We start from the raw sequence: 19,170 nt of genomic DNA on the forward strand, positions 1-19,170 counted from the left end.
CCCCCGCACGTCCTGCCAGGAAAGAACTTGGCTTCCGCCTTAGGCTCAGCAGCGCAGGTATCTAATGTAGAGATTCCTCAAACAGAGGAGTAGTTACAGAGACGGTGGGGGCCAAAGAGGAGGAGTATCCCACACATTCCTTCTCCAGAGAGGCCAGGAGGATGAAAGAAGACAATGGCTCTGGACTTTAGATAGCAACACTTTTATTATTCCCAGGTTCCGCCCGCTGCTGTTCCCTCCATGGCTCCCCACGTCCCCTAAGATCGTGCCCCTCCTCCCCAACCAAGGCACTCTCCAGGGGAGGTGACAAAGGTGGCAGTGAAGGAGGTGGTGGAGGAGAAACACCTTTACTGGAAGACCAGTGTGGACACGAGAAGGGGGAATGGAGTGAGAGTGCGCAAGAGGTGGGGTCCAAGGAGCCAGTGCCTTTTTCAGCGCCCCTCCTGAGGGCTGAGAAGAGACGGGCTGACACGCCCCGGCACCAACAAGGCCCTGCTCTCCTTTGGGAGAGGGCCTCGTGGGTGAGGGGGAGTCAGGAAGCCTGGGGTTCCCACAAAGAGAGGAAGAGAAGCCACCGGGTTTCACCGATCCATGATGTCGTCCGTCGGGGTGGAGAAACAGGTCTGTAGCAACTTTTCGCAGAACTCCAGCTCCTCCTGGATTGGGGTGTGAGATTGGGAGCCCTGAGTGCAGAGGCCACCCCCTGCCTTCACCAGCTTTGCCCGCAGAAACGGCTCCTCTTCCCTCCCACCCACCACCCCAGAAGCTTCCTGTCTCACCGCACTGGTCTGTCCTCACATCAGCCCCCTCCAGCTTTTCCTAACTGCCAGAAATGACCAACCTCGATTAATCCCTACTTAAAACCCCTTCCATGGATACAAACTCCAGAGACCAAGAAAGAAGCACTGATAGATTGGACCACATAAACATAAAAGGTATCTGCATAGCAAAAAGATGCAGAAACAAAAGTGAAAGAAAAACAACAATTTGGGGTGAAAAATATTTGCAACTCATCAAATACGACTAACATACTTAATACTTCAAGAGCTTTAATGGGGGGCTTCCCTGGTGACGCAGTGGTTAAGAATCTGCCTGCTGGGCTTCCACGGTGGTGCGGTGGTTGGGAGTCTGCCTGCCAGTGCAGGGGACACGGGTTCGGGCCCTGGTCTGGGAGGATCCCGCATGCCGCGGAGCGGCTGGGCCCGTGAGCACAATTGCTGAGCCTGCGCGTCTGGAGCCTGTGCTCCGCAACAAGACAGGCCGCGATAATGAGAGGCCTGCACACCGCGATGAACAGTGGCCCCCACTTGCCGCAACTAGAGAAAGCCCTCGCACAGAAATGAAGACCCAACACAGCCATAGATTAATAAATAAATTAAAAAAAAAAAAAAGAATCCGCCTGCCGATGCAGGGGACACGGGTTCGAGCCCTGGTCCAGGAACATCCCACATGCCTCGGAGCAACTAAGCCCGTGCGGCGCAACTACTGAGACTGCGCTCTAGAGCCCGTGAGCCACAACTACTGAAGCCCGCGCGCCTAGAGCCGGTGCTCTGCAACAAGAGAAGCCACCGCAATGAGAAGCCCGCACACCGCAATGAAGAGTAGCCCCTGCTCACCTCAACTAGAGAAAGCCCGCGCGCAGCAACAAAGACCCAACGCGGCCAAAAATAAATAAATAAATAAATAAATTTTTTTTAAAAATAGAGCTTTAATGAATCAGTTGCAAAACCACCACCCATTAGATAAATGGGCGAAGGATATGAATGAGTAGTTCACAGAAAAAGGAAAAAGATGCCCAACTTCGCTCACGGGAAAAACGCAAACATAAATTGGACTGGAATACTGCTTTTCACCAATAAGCTTGAAGAAAGGTCAAATGGCTTGAGGAAAAAGCTTGAAGAAAGGTCAAATGTCTTGAGGCACCCTATCCTGGCCAGCATGTGGGAAAGTTGAGCACCCTCATGGCTCCAGTGTCGACTGGTTCAACTTCTATGGAGAACAACTTGGCAACAGCTAAGGACATGGCACTTAAACCCTGTAACTTCATCTTTAACCTACCTTAACCCAGCCTTCCCCTTTCTAGAAATTGTTCTATAGACATACTCCTAAAGTTACATGTGTAAAAGGTTATTCTTTTAGCAGAGTTGATAGTAGTGAAAGAGTGGAAACAAACTCCAAGAGGATAGAGCCATAGGCACCAACAGGAAACACACTCGTGGAGATGTTATGAAAGGGAATACGGCAAGAGCAGAATAGTGGTCAGAATAGGCTGAATTTACACAAAATGAAGAGAGGAAGAGGAAGAGAATTGATATGCACATTTCCTTGTATGTGCACAGACGATCTTAGGAAGGCCACAGGAAGAACTGGGTAGATAGGAATGGGGTAGGAGAGAGACTTGTCACTGTTTATCCTCTCGTGCATCTTGAATTCTGAACCACATGACTATGGGGCCTATTCAAAAAGCACCAATTAATTTAACTCTACACAGGGCCCACAAAAATATCTACAAAAGAGGACTGGCTAAATCATGATGTAGTCACTTTAGAGAATACTATGCAATTATAATATTGAATTACACTGAAATTAAAGCACACCTCTATTTACATATCTGGAAAGAGTTCTAAGACAGACACATAGGAGAGAAAGAAGGCCATGTGAAAACAGAGGCAGAAATCAGAGTGACAGATGTATCCATAAGCCAAGGAACATAAAGGACTGCCAGCAACTACTAGAAGCTGGAAGAGACAAGGAAAGATTCTTCCCTAGAACCTTCAGAGGGAGCATGGTCTTGCTGACACCTTGACTTCAGACTTCTGTTCCCCAGAGCTGTGAGAGAATACATTTCTGTGTTAAGCCACCCAGTGTGTGGTACTCTGTTACAGCAGCTCTAGGAAACAAATGCACCACCTTACCTAAAATATCACAGCCCACCATTCTCTAACCCCTCACTGGTTTAATTTTTCCTCACTGTAGTTCTAACTTTCTCATGTCATATTATACACAACAGTATATGTTAAATTATATACAGATACATATTACACATGTGTGTGTATAGATAGATAGATATGTATGTATCTGTAAATATATATTTGTGTGTATGTTTGTCTACATTTTTATCTGTTACCCTATGAGCCCCATGAGAACCAAGGCTGTATCCCTTTGCTCCTCACCAAATCTCCAGTGCTCAGGTTGGGACCTGGCACATGGGTGACCTGCCCCTGATGGAAAAATGAAGGTTTCCACAGCTGTATACATATGTAAAACTTCTCACATTGCACACTTTCAATATAGGTAAATTATACCTCAATAAAGCTGTTAAAATTTGTTTTGAAAACAAAAAAAATGGCATGTTGGCCGGTTCACACGAGGCTTCCCTCACCAGGTTGGTCTCATGGTCTGGTACCAGGATCCGGCACACCAGAGTCTCAGGGAACAAACACATGGATGCATCAAGCAAGGACGGCTAAAACCACAGGCCGGATGAGGGCCAGGCCTTCCCCTGCCCCCCACGGGCACAAATCTCCACGGGTTCCCGTGACAAGGTCAGGGGGCGAGCACCTGGGGGAGGGCACTGTGCCTCTCCCAGTCACCCCCGCTCCTCACACCCAGTGCCCAGCACCCTTCTGCAAACACCTGATGGTGTCCACAGAGGAATGATCTCAGCAGAATGGAAGTCCCAAGAAGCTGGCACGTTTGCTGTGTCCAGCTCTGCTGAAGCACCAGCGTCTGGGCGGTACTATAATGGCTGGATAAATTACTTAAGTAAAGTTAACTAAATCACTTAATCCTTTAAATAATTAAATAACTACTGAATATGTAATTAGTTGCTCTTTATCACTTATTTGTTACTTATCTATTTAAATATCTGAGTTGTTATCACTTGTTACTCAATATCTATATAATTAATATCTAATGAGTTATTTGTTATCACTTATTTGTTACTTATCTATTTAACTATTTAGTGAGTTATTTATTGCTTGTTATTTATCACTTGTTACCCTTTATCTAATTAAATAGCTAATGAGTTACTTATCACACATTAGTTACTTACCTATTTAATCAAATATTTAATTTGTTGCTATTTATCATTTACTTATTTGTCAATCTAATAAATACTTAAATATTTGAATGATATCATATAAACAACAATATTAAATAATTTGGATAATAATTAGATGAGTTTGGGGGAATTCCCTGGTGGTCCAGTGGTTAGGACTCCATGCTTCCACTGCAGGGGTTACAGGTTCCATCCCTGCTTGGGGAACTAAGATCCTGCAAGCTGTGAGTCATGGCCAAAAAAAAAAAAATTAAATGAATTCGTTAACTCTTTAACTCTCAAAACCCCGAGCTTCTGGTTCTCCTTGCAATCCCCCCGGTGCTAACACAGCACGAGGCACATGGGAGGGGGGCAATAAATGTTTGCTGAATGATGACTAGAGAAACACATGAATTGCAAAGAGGATGTAAACAAAAGCGTGGGCGAAGAGACCACAGAGACGCAGAAGGCAGGCACCAGGCTGGCCCCTCCCGCAAAACACGGGCGGGTCCCCCGGGCCAGCGCCCCCGCCCCCGCCCCCCACCCCCGTCAGCAGTACCTGGTACTCCTCGTGCTGCTGCAGCAGCTGGCACCGGTGCCGCAGAAGCTCCTCCAGGCCCAGCTCGGGCTCCCGGCACTCCCGCACACCCTGGGGGAAGTCCGTCACCAAGCTGCGGGCACAGGAGAGCAGTCCTTGGGACCTGGCTCTGCACAGCACCCCGAACCACGGGAGCCTGGGCAAGCCGCTCCGCCACACTGGGCCTCGGTTTCCCCACCTGCAACGTGGACTCCACTCCTGTCCCCGCCCCGCCCCAGGGACTTTGTGCACTCAGCACAGTGCCCGGCCTGGAGCCGCCTCCACACGTGAGAGCTGCTGCCTGCCTGTCCAGCTTCTCCGTTCCGTCGTGTTTTAAGACTCCAATCTGCTTGTACTTTGTGTGGGGGATGGGGGAGTATGAGTGTAAGAAAGACTCTCCCCCTCCTCCCCAGGCCGCTGCGGCAGCCCCCAAAGGTGAGGAAACTGAGGCTCAGGGAGGGCCAGCACCGTGGTTCCCGCTCCTCTCTGACCCTAAACCCTTTAGCCCCCACGGGGGGGGCCGGTCCTTTTGGGCCCCAGCGCACCTGCACAGGGCTCCAAGCACGTGCTCATGGAAGGGGCTGTGTTCTGTCCGGACGAGGGCCACCAGCTGCTGGACCATGCCCATGGAGCACAGGGTCCCTGGGGAAGGGCCATGGGGTCAGAGGGGCAGTCCCTTCCCCCATGCAGTCCCCGCCAGGAACCATCCCAGCTCCCTGCCCTGGCCACCCCACCTTTGTGTTCAGGGTGGCCCACCAGCAGGTTCTGCAGCAGGAACGCCGACTTGACCTTGAGCTTTTGCACCTGCTGCTGCATGGCCCGCATCAACACAGAGAAGCCGTCCAGGCGGAGGAACTGCAGCAGCCCAGCCTCCTGCTCCCGGACCAGGCCTGGGGAGGGGGGAAGGCGGGGCCTTGAGGTGACAGTCACCACTGCCACCATTATCGTCACCATTATCTCACCATCACCATCATCACCACCATCATTACTGTCATCACCCACCATCATCACCACCAATATCATCATCATTACCATCATCACCACTACCATCACCACTATAAACACCACACTCATCATCATCACCATCATCACCGTGACCATCACCATCCCCAGTAATCACCATCAGCATCATCACCATTATCACCACTACCATCATCACCCACCATCATCATTACCATCACCACCATCATCACCAGTATCATCATTACCATCATTACCACTACCATCACCACCATAAACACCACAATTATCACCATCAAGACCATCACCTTCATCACCTTCATCATCACCAATATCGTCATCAGTATCATCACCATCACCACCATCATCACCCACCACCATCACCATGATCATCATCACCCACCATCATCACCACTACCATCACCACCATAAACACCACAATCATCACCATCAAGACCATCACCTTCATCATCACCAATATCGTCATCAGTATCATCACCATCCTTATCATCACCATGCTCATCATCATTGATTTCTATGGGCCCATGCTTCACAAGCATTACCTTTAAGTATTTTTAATTTAGGGACTTCCCTGGTGGTGCAGTGGTTAAGAATCCGCCTGCCAATGCAGGGGACACGGGTTCGAGCTCTGGTCCAGGAAGATCCCACATGCCGCGGAGCAACTAAGCCCATGCACCACAACTACTGAGACTGTGCTCTAGAGCCCGCGAGCCACAACTACTAAGCCCGTGTGCCACAACTACTGAAGCCCACACGCCTAGAGCCTGTGCTCCACAACAAGAGAAACCACCTCAACGAGAAGCCCACACACCGCAACGAAGAGTAGCCCCCGCTCGCCGCAACTAGAGAAAGCCCGCATGCAGCAACGAAGACCCAAGGCAGCCAAAAATAAATAAATAAATAAATTTATTTTTTTAAAAAAAGAGCAGAGTACTTTAAAAAAAATTATTTTTAATTGCGATATAATTCCACAGTCTGTACAATTTACCTTTTTAAAGTATACAATTCAGTGGTTTTTAGTATATTCACAAGGTTGGCTTACCAAACTATCTAACTCCAGAATATTTTCATCACTCCCAAAAGAAGCCCCATACCTGTTAGCAGTCCCTCCCCCAACTGGCAACCACTAATCCGCTTTCCATATCTATGAATTTGCCTCTTCTGGACATTTCATATAAATGGAATCAAACACTATGTGGTCTTCTGTGGTTGGCTTCTTTCACTCAGCATGTTTTCTAGGCTCGTCCAGGTTACAGCATGAATCAATATTTCATTCCTTTTAATGGTTGAATAGTGTCCCATTGTATGAATAAGCCACGTTTTTTTAATCCATCCATCCATTGATGGGAACATTATCTCTTTTTAATCCTCAAAACCACCCTAGGAGGTGAGTGCTCTAGGAATCCCATTTTACTGATGAGGAAACTAAGACCCAGAGAGCCAGACTACTTCGTGAGGGTGACAGGCACCGTGGAAGGCCTCCGAGTATGACAGAACCAGCCTGAGGGGTGCAACACCAAGGAGGTGCCGACTTGGGCAGGGTCTAGGCCAGGATAGATGGGAGCCCCCAGAAACCCGTGACCAGTAAATCCCTGACATGTGGCAAGTGCCACTGAGGACCTGAGTTGTTAATCTCATTTGAGTTTAATTTATTTCAGTTTAGGGTAAAAAAGTGAAGCAGTGGTACAGCATGTTCCCATTAAGCACAACTTCGTCCCCTCACTAGAACCACACTCCACACTGACCGCTAAAAATACAGCCTGAGGTGAGACGTGCTTTACATGTAGGAGGTACACCAGGTTTCAAAGACGTAGAGTGAAAAAAAAAAGATGTAAAATATCTCATTAATACTCCACATAATGATGGGCTGAAATGATAATAATTTGGATATATGGGGTTAAATAAAACATTACTCAATTTAAAAAATAAAAAAAAGGACAGGCGGATGGTGAGGGGAAGACATGACGACCCTCCACGTTCGCTCGGCAGGCACAGCCCACTGGCTCTGCCTTCACGACGTGTCCAGGGGCAACCACTTCCCTTCACTCCAGGGCCTCGCCGCTGGGCAGAGCTGACACGTGGGTACAGGTCATTCTGTGTCGTGGGGGCAGCAACCCTGGCCTGAGCCCACCAGGTGCCAGTGGCCTGGAGATGCATCTCCCCGGGGGCTCCCCCACCCACCTCCTCCGCAGCTCTCACACACTCCTCCAGCTGGCCTTCTCCTGGTCTCGGGCCGGAGGGTGAACCTCTGTGAGCCTCCATGCAGCGGGCGGCAGGAGCAGTCAGGAGACCGACCAAGCAAAGGGCTCGTAGCACCAGGGCTGGCCTGTCCTAAGCACGTTCCAAATGGTAACTGCCACACGATGGCATACCCTGCAGCCGTGCCCACCCCCCGAAAAAAGAAGACACATGCCACTGAATTGTACACTTTAAAATAGTTATGTGAATTTTACATCAGTTTTTAAAAATATAAAAGGCCTCGGGCTTCCCTGTTGGCGCAGTGGTTAAGAGTCCGCCTGCCAATGCAGGGGACATGGGTTTGAGCCCTGGTCCGGGAAGATCCCACATGCCGTGGAGCAACTAAGCCTGTGTGCCACAACTACTGAGCCTGTGCTCTAGAGCCCGCAAGCCACAACTACTGAAGCCTGAGCGCCTAGAGCCCGTGCTCTGCAACAAGAGAAGCCACCGCAATGAGAAGCCTGCGTACCGCATGGAAGAGTAGCCCCCGCTCACCTCAACTAGAGAAAGCCCGCGCACAGCAACGAAGACCCAACACAGCCAAAAATAAAAATAAATAAAATAAATAAATTTTTAAAATAAATAAATAAAAATAAAAGGCCTCAGCCATAAGAAAAAAATGAAGTTTTGTCACTTGCAACAACATGGATAGACTTGGAGGTATTATGCTCAGTGAAATAAGTCAGACAGAGAAAGACAAATATGGTATGTTATCACTTATATGTGGAATCTAAAAAATAAAACAAACTATTGAGGGACTTCCCTGGTGGCACAGTGGTTAAGACTCTGCGCTCCCCATGCAGGGGGCCTGGGTTCGATCCCTGGTCAGGGAACTAGAGCCCACACGCATGCTGCAACTAAGAGTTCGCATGCCACAACTAAGACCCAGTACAACCAAATAAATAAATAAAATACTTTTTAAAAAATAAAATAAAACAAATTTTTTTTTTGAAATAAAACAAATTATTGAATATAACAAAAAAGAAGCAGACTCACAGATGTAGAGAACAAAGTAGTGATTACCAGTGAGGAGAGGGAAGCGGGGAGGGACAAGACAGGGGTGGGTTTTAAGAGGTACCAAAAAAGAGGAAAAAAAAAAAAGATAAAGGGCATTGAATTGATAGTTCCTGTAGCTCCTGCCTGGCATCCTGGATTGCATTTTCTGGGAGAAGCTGGCTGCCCGGCTTGAGTTGCGATGACACTCAAGCAGCCCCCGAGAGGACCCCCCCATGACAAGGAGTGATCGGGGCCCCAAATGTCAACAGTGCCAAGACTGAGAGCCCTGAGGGGCCTAAAAGCACTCAAGCTGGGCCTCGTCCCGTGTTGTGAGGCTCTGGCTCTCTGACCAGCGGCGGGCGTGGCAAGCTCACCGCTCTGTTCCCAGCACCCAGCAGAGCCCCGGCAGGTACTGGGGATAAACGAACACACGAGGCCCCTCTCCCTCTGCCCCGAAGCAGATCCGGAAGCTGGCACCGGCCCTAGGGACCCGAGCCCCTCCCCGGCAGCCCCCGGGACACTCACAGGAGATGGCGAAGAGGGCCTTGACGCGCACGGCGTCGCAGGGGTCCCGATCCAGCAGGCGCAGCAGCTTGCGCAGTGCGCCAAGGCCCAGCACCTGCTCCTGGATGGCTGCCACGTTCTGGCTGCACGTGCCGATGAGCTGCGCCGCCCGCCACCGCAGCCCCGCAGGCCCCGTCTCCAGGTAGCGGCCCACCAGCAGGTGCATGCCGGACAGCTGGCAGAAGTCTGTGTGGAGAGAGGGGAGCAGACAGGCCAGGGGTGATGGGCTGAGCTGTGTCCCCCCAGATTTACATTGAAGCCTGAACCCCCAGGGCCTCAAAATATGTCTCTATCTGGAGACAGGGCTTTAAAGAGGTGATTGAAGTGAAACGGTGTCATGGGATGGGGCCCTAATCCAATATGACTGGGGGCCTTATAAAAAAGAGGAGATTAGGATACAGACATGCACAGAGGGAAGACCACATGAGGACAGAGCGAGAAGGCCCCCATATACAAGCCAAGGAGAGGGGCCTCAGATGAAATCAACCCTCGGACTTCCAGCCTCCAGAACTGTGAGAGGAGGTTTCTGTTGTTTAAGTCCCCAGTCTGTGGTGCTTTGTTACGGCAGCCCAACGGGACAAATACACCAGGTGAGGCTGAGGGGAGCCTGCCTCCAAGGGCTGGCTCTCTCTAAGCACCCAACTGGGGGTCTGTCCAAGGCCAGTGTGTCTCAACAATGTCAGCATTGGAGGGTCAGGATCCCAGGCTCCAGACCACTAAATTCCAGCTCTGACTCCCAGTCTTTGTGACAATCAGAACATCCCCTGTGGGAGAAGAACACAACACACTAGACGTCCGCAAACTATAGCCTACCACCTGTTTCCTGTATTGGTGAGCTTGGCAGTTCTTCAAAAAGTTAAATACAGAGTTACCCTGTGACAACTCTTACATATATATCTAAAAGCATCGAAAGCAGAAACTTGAACACATGCTTGTACACCAGTGTTTACAGCAGCATTATTTACTATAACCAAAGGGGGAAGTGACCCAAATGCCCGTCAACTGATGAACAAATAAACAACATGTAGCCCATCCACACACTGGCGCCTCAGTCAGCCACAAAAAGTAATAAAGTTCTGATACAGCTACAACATGGAAGAACCTTGAAAACATCACCTTCAGTGAAGGAAGCCAGTCACAAAAGGTGACATATTCTACTATTCCATGTACCTAAAATGTCTGGAACAGACAAATCCACACCATCAACGACCACACCACACCCCTCCAAGTGGAAGTGACCACTCATCCTTCTATTGGCTTCTCGGCATTTAAAATAAAACCCACAGCGCCAACCTTGGCCCGTGAGCCCCTGTATGCCCAGCGTCACTTCCTAGTCCTCGTCCCTCACTCACTCTGCTCTGCTGGCTTCACTGCTGTTCCCACACAGGCCAGGCAAGTTCCCACCTCAGGGCCTTTGCACTGGTCATTCCCTCTGCCTGGAATGCTTTTTCCAGAGCCAATCCCATGACTCACGCCCTCACTTCAGGTCTCTGATCAAATGTCACTCCTCGGGCAGGCCTTCTCTGACTACCGCATCCAGGACCACCTCCTGTCTCTTACTCTAGGGAGCGGCAATGGACTCCCAGCAGACTAGGGTGAAATGGGCATTCTCAGAGCATCAGGGAGGTGGTGGACTGAACCTGTCGCCATCGCTGCTCCTGATGGCAAGCGGACCAAGCAGGGAGGGACAGGGCAGTCTCACCTGGGGCCTGAGTCGGAGCCAGACTGGAGGGGTGAGGCTGGGAGGCTGGGAGGAGGCTGGCTGTGTGGTCCCTGAGACAAAGGACAAGGGCTGGGCTGCAGCAGGACCCAGGGCTGAGGAGGAGGAGGCAAGAGACAGAAGGGAGACCGGAAGGCAGAGGGACAGGGCCCTGGAGGCTGGGGGCAGGCTGGAGCGGGCCCGGCGGTACCTGCAGCGTTGTCCATGTTCTCGCACAGGTCGGCCAGCAGCTCCAGGGCCCCCTCGCGCTCTTGCTGGTCGGCAGCCAGTTCAGCCTCACCGGCTGAGGCGGGCGTGGGCTGGGACAGCACTCGGAGGCAGTTCTTCATCTGCTCCACCTCTTCCCGCTGGCCCCGGAAGGCAGCCGACATGGCCTCCTGCAGCCACTGGCGCCTCTGGGGGGTGAGGCGGAGCGGGAGGGCAGGGGAAAGAAGCAAACCTCATCAATAATCAACTCAGGAATAACAGTCATTAGTAATAACAGTCAGGGCTTCCCTGGTGGTGCAGTGGTTGAGAATCCGCTTGCCAATGCGGGGACACGGGTTCGAGCCCTGGTCTGGGAAGATCCCACATGCCGTGGAGCAACTAGGCCCGTGAGCCACAACTACTGAGCCTGCGCGACTGGAGCCTGTGCTCCGCAACAAGAGAGGCCGCGACAGTGAGAGGCCCGCGCACCGCGATTAAGAGTGGCCCCCGCTCTCCACAACTAGAGAAAGCCCTCGCACAGAAACGAAAACCCAACACAGCCAAAAATAAAATAAATAAATAAATTAAAATAAAAAATAAAAATAAAAAAAAAATAATAATAACAGCCAACATCTGAGAGCTGAGTGTCCTTCAATCAACACATACCTACCGGGCACCTTCTCTACTGACAGACTCTTTTCTAGACGCTAGATCTATGGAGAGACTGGCTGTGTGGCGTGAGAGAAAACGAGGGGTCAGGGACACCTAGGTTTTTGTCCTGAACAACTAGAAGGAGGTGGGGAAGACTGCAAGAGAAGCAGCTGCGGAGTGAGAGGAGTAGAGATTAGAGCTCATTTCTGAACTTGTTAAGTTTGAGGGATCCATGACACACCCGAGGCCAAATGTTGAGTACGCTGCCTGAAGTTCAGGGAGGAGGTCCAGCCTTTATCTCAACCTCGAGGATTTCTCAACCTCGACTCTGCTGACACTTTGAGCTGGATTGTCCTGCGGTGGGGGTCGTCCTGTGCACCGTAGGATGTAGAGCAACATCCCTGGCTTCCACCCACCAGATGCCAGTAGCACTGCCCCCACCTCCCACCCCCCCAACCCCACCAATTTGCGACAACAAGAAATGTTTCCACCCACTGCCAAACGTGGTTAAAACTGCCCCCCCAGGAGAGCACCACTGGCCTAGAGATATAAATTTGAGAATCATCAGAGGAAACCGTCAACATGAGATCACACAGGAAGTGAGGGTAGAAGAGAGAGTCCTGGTGTGCTCCATGGTTAAGAGGCTGGGGAATGAGGACGAACCAACAGAGGAGACGGGGAAGAAGAGCCAGTGAGCGGGATGAAAAGCAGAAAACCATGTTGTTCCAGATGCCAAATGAAGAAAGAACTCAAGGGGAGGGGGTAGTAATCAAATGCTGCTAGTAGGTCAAATAAGATAAGCGCTGAAAACTGGCCGCTGGTTTTTTGTTTTTTGGCCAGGCTCCGTGGTCACTGTCCTGGATAAATTTGGGCAAGATGTTAATCTTTCTGTGCCTGTTGCCTACCTCATGGTCCTAGAGGTTCAATGACATCATGGATGTACCTGAATTAGCACCATATTTTGTATACTGTAATTGTCATCGCCAACTAAACATCATGTATAACAAATATTGCTATTAATCTCCGAAACAACCTTCCATGGTTAAGGATTACTGTTATTCCCACTTCACAGATGACAAAATGGAGGCACGGAAAAGTGCGACTTGCCCAAGGTCACACAGTCAGCCATCCACAAAGCCTTAAGTCAAACCTAAGCGGTCTGCCCACAGAGCCTGTGTTCTTTTTTTTTTTTTTTTTTTTTTTTTTTATAGCTACTTTATTTATTCATTTCTTTATTTTTTTGGCTGTGTTGGGTCTTCGGTTCGTGCGAGGGCTTTCTCTAGTTACGGCAAGTGGGGGCCACTCTTCATCGCGGTGCAGGGACCGCTCTTCATCGCGGTGCGCGGGCCTTTCACTATCGCGGCCCCTCCCGTTGCGGGGCACAGGCTCCAGACGCGCAGGCTCAGTAGTTGTGGCTCACGGGCCCAGCTGGTCCGTGGCATGTGGGATCTTCCCAGACCAGGGCTCGAACCCGCGTCCCCTGCATTAGCAGGCAGATTCTCAACCACTGCGCCACCAGGGAAGCCCGAGCCTGTGTTCTTAATGAGAATATCCTGCTGCCTTCAGGAGCACGACCTATGTGCCAGGTGCTGTGTTGAGCCCTACTTCAACTGGAACCTCAGAACTACCCTGTGAAGTACCACTGTTATTCTTGTCATCAACATCAACTTGCTACTAAAGAACCCGACGCTCAGAAACCTGAAGTGATATACCCAAGGTCACACAGCTGTATGATGCTGAATCCACGTCTGTCTGGCTCTGGAGAGCCCTTGCTTTTTCTTTTTAGCATAAGACTCTCTGCCTCCCAGCACAGTGCGGGGATCCAGGGATCTGACCTTCAGTCTGCAATAACCCTATCGAGCACAAATACAGTCTACTATGCCTTCACAGCGGGACTCCCGCCCCTCCCCAGATATCTGTCCCCTCGTCCCTCACCCCAGCTTCTTGGGTCCCCACCCTTTACCTCCTCACTCATGGGTTCTGGAGGGGGGTCTGGCTCTTCAGAGCCCGCCGTGATGGCCATCTGCAGCAGGCCTTGGAGGTTTCGCGGTGGCGGGGGATTGCCGGAGCCGCCCGCGGAGGAGCCGCTGCCCCCTGACGAGCAACCCTGGGAGGCTGGGGGCAGCGCCAGGGGAAGGCGACTGCTCCCGGAGCCTTGGTTCGCCATGGGCTGTTTTCAAAGAAGGGAAGAATGTGTTGGGGTAGGGGATGGTCCCCGCTGAGGTAGCTCTGGCGTCCTGCCAGGTCGATTCCTGGGGGGTCTGCTGATAAGGTGGCGTTTTAGAGGAGCTCCGTGGCCCCCCATGACCCCAAACCACTCTGCCCACACCCCCTTTAACCACAGCCCTCTTTTCTTCCCTCATACCAACAGGACCCTTCCCCAAAGTCACAAGTCCCTCCTTCCTCCCTAGCAACAGGCCCCACCCACTGTCCCTAGCAACCCCCTCCTCCATTTCCACTGCCGTCCTTCCCGTCTCTTAGCAACCCCACTGCCCAGCCTTCAGAGCAACAAGCCCTCCCTGTGGTCTTCTTAGCAACAAGTCTCCTCCCTCCTCTCCGAAGAGGGGAGCCTGAGCGGGGCGGACCTCACCTTCCCGGGCCTCGTGTCGCCGCCGCTACTAAAGACAAACCCGCCCGCACCTGACTATGCTGGGCGCCGCCATATTTACCGGAAATACTCACGGTCTCGCCCGGAAGTTCCCGGAGCAGCCACCCAACTAAGGGCCGTACCTGGGCGTGAGGCTAGTTCTCCCGGTTCTTAAGTCCTTCCCACCTGGCGGGACACTTCGCTCGACCCGGCCCCTCACCTAGGCCACGCCCCTCGCGCTCACGCTCTTGTGTAAGCCCCGGCCCCTGCCCGGATCCCGCCCCTAATGAGCCCCTCCTCCTCATTGCAAGCTCCACCCTTCCCTAGTGTAGGCCCCGCCCCCGGTCTGGCTCCGCCTTGGCTAGACCCCGTCCACACCCACGCAGCCTGTCCCAGTTCTAAACTCTGCCCCTCGCCGCCACTTAAGGCTCCGCCCCTGTTCTAGGCCTTTCGCCCTCTCCCAGCTAAACCCCGCCCCCGTGCCCGTGTACCGCCGCTCCCCGTTAAGCCCCGCCCTCTTCCTGGCCCCGCCCCACCCCGTGGTTGCCTGTAGCGAGGGTCCCCGCACCCTCGGGGTGTTTTCCCCTGCACCTGGGCCCCGATTCCGTCTTTTACTGGAGCCCTGGGTTCTCACCACTAATACCTGACCCAGGCAGAGTTTGGCCTGTCCCACCCCCTTCTTGGCCTCAATTTCCCCTTTCGTCATAGGAGGCTGCCTGTTACCCCCACCTGCAGCACCTGTGCGGACCTGTCTTATCCTCCAGCGTCTCCCTCGTGGAATCTTCCCTGAGTCCTGCCAGGTGCAAAGGAGGTGATTCTTGAAGCCGGGCAAGGTGGTTTAGGCGGCTCGAGGCCTCCCTGCACCAGATTTGGGGCTCAGGTCTGGGAATGTGCCTGGTCTTTGGAGGTGTTTGCTTTGGGCTGGGCTTAGAGAAACCCTAGTTCTAGGCTTCCATAAGAGGCCCTCCCACTCCAGGAAAAGGTTGTACTCAACTTTGGTGGATCCCACAAGTCGCAGATATATTGAGCACACTGCTCGGTCTGGGATGTGCCCAGTGATCTTTTGGACAGAGATGGGAAGACCAAACATATAAGCCGTGTGTGTGTGTGTGTGTGTGTGTGTGTGTGTGTGTGTGTAGCACTGAGGAGGATAGCTATCAGACAGGCGTCTGGGCCCCTGGGTACCCAATTGTATCCATTTCCTGTCGCTGCTGTTAACAAATTACCAAAAACTTAAAACAACACAGATTTATAACCTTACAGTTCAGAAGCCCGGAATGGGTCTCACTGAGTTAAAATAGTTAAACTCAAGGTGTCAGCACGGTTGTGTTTCTTCTGGAGGCTCCAGGGGAGAATCTGTTTCCTGGCCTTTTCCAGCATCTAGAGGCTGCCCACTTTCTTGGTATTGTGGCTGCATCATTTTGGCTACTGTTCCTTTCCTTATCCCATCTCCTCCTCTGACTCTGATCCTCATGCCTCTCCCTCATAAGAACTCTTGTGATTACATTTAGGTCCCACCCAAATAACCAGGACAACCTCCGCATCTAAGATTTTCAGTTCAATCACATCTGCAAAGTCCATTTTGCCATGTAAGTGACATATTCACAGGTTCTGAGAATTAGGATGTGGACATCTTTGGGGGCCCGTTGTTCAGCCTAATATACCTATGTACACATATGTACAAGTCCATCTAGCTATAATACTATTTACATATATTATTATACATAATGCCATATAATATATGTACATATAACATGTAATTGTATATAGCATTACATATATGAACATATGTTTAATATAATGGTAGCCTAGATGAAAATTCCCCAGGTACCCTCTAAAAGACATAGCTTTTACAATGACCTGTAAGAAGGATGATCATATAATTTCCCATCCACAGCAAGACACTTGAGAGTGAAAACGGACCCTATTAATAATTGCAGAATAACAGACAAAAACCAGGACATGTGGTCACCCTGCTTCTTTTTTCTTTTTTTTTTTTTTGTGGCCATGCGGCTTACAGGATCTTAGTTGCCTGACCAGGGATCGAACCCAGGCCCCAGCAGTGAAAGTGCCGAGTTCTAACCACTGGACCACCAGGGAATTCCCTGGTCACCCTGCATCTAAGGCCCTATTTGATCTGCTTCCTCACCTCGTTTCCTCTCACTGTTCCCCTCCAGCTACACTGGCTCCTTCAATCTTCCCGTAACACACCGGGCACACTCCTGCCACAGGACCTTTGCACTGCTGTTTCCTCTGCCTGGAAGGCTCCTGGCACTTTATCTACATGGCTCTGACCCTCATTTTTCTTCAGTGTCCCTTCACTGAGGAGGCCTTTCTTGGCACGCTAGTGAAAATCATATAAAGGGACTTCCCTGGTGGTCTGGTGGGTAAGACTCCATGCTCCCAATGCAGGGGGCCCAGGTTCAATCCCTTGTCGGGAAACAAGATTCTGCATGCATGCTGCAACTGAGTCCGCATGCATGCCACAACTAAGAGTCCGCATGCCGCAACAAAGATCCCAGGTGCCGCAACTAAGACCCAGCACAGCCTAAATAAATAAATAAATAAATATTTTTTTAAAAAATCATGTAGAAAATTACTCAATAAACATTTCCTGTCCCCATTCCCTCCTTTAGTTTCCTCTTTATCACTGATCACGACTCTGTAACGTACCATATATTTTGTGCTTTTTTGTTTTGTTTTTTGGCCACGAGGTTTGTGGGATCCTAGTTCCCCTAACAGGGATCGAACCCGTGCCCCCTGCAGTGGAAGCACGGAGTCCTAACCGCTGGACCACCAGGGACTTCCCAACATACCATATATTTTGATTGTTTATCTTGTTTATCTCTGGCCTCATCCACTGCAGTGAGAGCTCCATAGGACAGGGATCTTTGTTGATTTGGTTCCCTGCTGTACCCTCAACACTGAGAACAGTATCTGGCTTAGATTTGGCACTAAGTATAGATTCATGGAATGAAAGTGGTTGACTAGGAGACTTAAGGTTCATGGGTACACTCTATAGGTGATTTGGAAATTAAGTGGGTGCCTAACACCTTTGGGTGTCTGATACAGGGGAATCCCGGATCACGTGGAAATCTAGCTGTGCACATGGATGAGCTATAGTGGGACATATGATTATATTGGAGCCCACATGAAGATCTACGGGATCCAATGGTGGGCACAGAGAATAGACAGGGGCCTAAAAAAACACACAGGGGGGCTTCCCTGGTGGCGCAGTGGTTGAGAATCTGCCTGCCAATGCAGGGGACACGGGTTCGGGCCCTGGTCTGGGAAGATCCCACATGCCGCGGAGCAGCTGGGCCCGTGAGCCACAATTACTGAGCCTGAGCGTCTGGAGCCTCTGCTCCGCAACAGGAGAGGCCGCGATAGTGAGAGGTCCGCGCACCGCGATGAAGAGTGGCCCCCACTCACCGCAACTGGAGAAAGCCCTCGCGCAGAAACGAAGATCCAACACAGCCAAAAATAAAAAAATAATAATAATAAATAAATAATAAATAAAAAATTTTAAACACACACACACACACAGGGACCTCAAGGGGTTCTGGAAGTTTCTCTGTAGGAGGATCGTGGATCCTAAATGGAGGTATGGATCCAAGATGATCTAAAAACCGGCACCCTGGGCTGTGGGTGGATACAGGGTCCTGATGCTAGTGGGGAACGGAGGCCTGGGTGGGCAGCTTGTGGGTCTGGGGGAACAGAGATGAGCCTTGGATCAGCAATTCCCCAAATGCTTTCCCTCTCTCTGCTTCTGTCTCCCCTTTTCTCTGCCCCTCCAATCTGTCCCATCTCCCCCCAGCATCTAGCCCTTCACCTGTATGTATCCCCCATCTTTTGTGGTCCCCACCTCTATCTCTCTTTGTCAGTCTCTCTTTCTACATCTCTCTGTCTCTCTCCAGTTCTCCCTCCACTTGTCTCTCTGTTTTGTTCCTCCCCCCTGGTCCCTTTCCATCTCTGTCTCCCACTTTTCTCCTGCTCTCTGACCCTCCATCCTCCCCTGCCATCTTTCCCTGTGCCTTACCGTTACATCTTGTCCCTCTCTGCCCCATCCCTCTATTTTTGTTAGTTTCTCTCCCCCATCTCTCTGTGTCTCCACTGCTGTCTCTCTGTGGTCTCCCCTCCATTACTCTGGGTCTCTCCCCATCTCTGGCTCTGTTTTCTCTGTTCATCTCTCTTCGCATCTGTCTCTCCATATCTCTCTGCCTCTATCCCCCACCCCCTACTCCCTGTCTCTCCAACTCTCTTTCCCTTCATCTCGGTCTCTCTCCATTTCTATCTCTGGTTTTCTGCATCTCTGTCTCTCCCCATCACCTTCTCTCCTTTTCTCCATCTCCCTGTCTCTCTGACCACCCCCCATCTCTCCTGTCTCTGCCTGTCTCTGGCTGCCTGCGTGTTCCCCCATCTCCCTCTCTTGCCCCATCCCTGTTTCTGGTGGTCTCCATCTCCCTTTGCCATCTGTCTCTTTCCCTGACTCCTGTCAGACTTCATCTCCCTTTGTGTAGCTCCACCTCAGCCCCTGCCTGTTTGCTCCGCATCTCTGTCCCTCCATCGTCTCTCCTGCATCCCTGCATCCCTCCCAGCATCCTCCCACCTCCTCTCCATCCCTCCAGCTC

At 51.1% G+C, this 19,170-nt stretch overlaps 1 protein-coding gene across 5 annotated transcripts; it reads right to left on the reverse strand.

The window, feature by feature from the left end:
- Nucleotides 1-186: 186 nt before the first annotated feature.
- HSPBP1 (HSPA (Hsp70) binding protein 1) lies at nucleotides 187-14,833 on the reverse strand. Of its 5 annotated transcripts, none has more exons than XM_007181360.3 (8): nucleotides 14,683-14,833; nucleotides 13,916-14,122; nucleotides 11,306-11,510; nucleotides 9,357-9,581; nucleotides 5,351-5,506; nucleotides 5,162-5,258; nucleotides 4,599-4,710; nucleotides 187-656 (listed from the first exon to the last, which is right to left on the reverse strand). In XM_007181360.3, the coding sequence occupies exons 2-8, from the start codon at nucleotides 14,117-14,119 to the stop codon at nucleotides 582-584; spliced, it is 1,074 nt and encodes a 357-aa protein (XP_007181422.2). In that variant the 5' UTR covers nucleotides 14,120-14,122; nucleotides 14,683-14,833; the 3' UTR covers nucleotides 187-581. The 5 variants fall into 5 exon arrangements, with proteins under 5 accessions (XP_007181422.2, XP_007181421.2, XP_007181420.2 ...); XM_007181359.3 differs by having other exon boundaries at nucleotides 14,635-14,790; XM_007181358.3 differs by having other exon boundaries at nucleotides 14,622-14,774.
- Between the last annotated feature and the right edge of the window lie 4,337 nt (nucleotides 14,834-19,170).

This window comes from Balaenoptera acutorostrata, chromosome 19, assembly GCF_949987535.1.
Source record: "Balaenoptera acutorostrata chromosome 19, mBalAcu1.1, whole genome shotgun sequence".
NCBI lineage: Eukaryota > Metazoa > Chordata > Mammalia > Artiodactyla > Balaenopteridae > Balaenoptera > Balaenoptera acutorostrata.

Coding starts and splice junctions, on each gene's coding strand:
- HSPBP1 (XM_007181360.3), bottom strand. CDS start 14,119: ATGGCGAACCAAGGCTCCGGGAGCAGTCGCCTTCCCCTGGCGCTGCCC. Junction 11,511..13,915: donor CAGAACCCATGAGTGAGGAG/GTAAAGGGTGGG, acceptor CTCACCCCCCAG/AGGCGCCAGTGGCTGCAGGA. Junction 657..4,598: donor AGCAGCACGAGGAGTACCAG/GTACTGCTGACG, acceptor ACCCCAATCCAG/GAGGAGCTGGAGTTCTGCGA.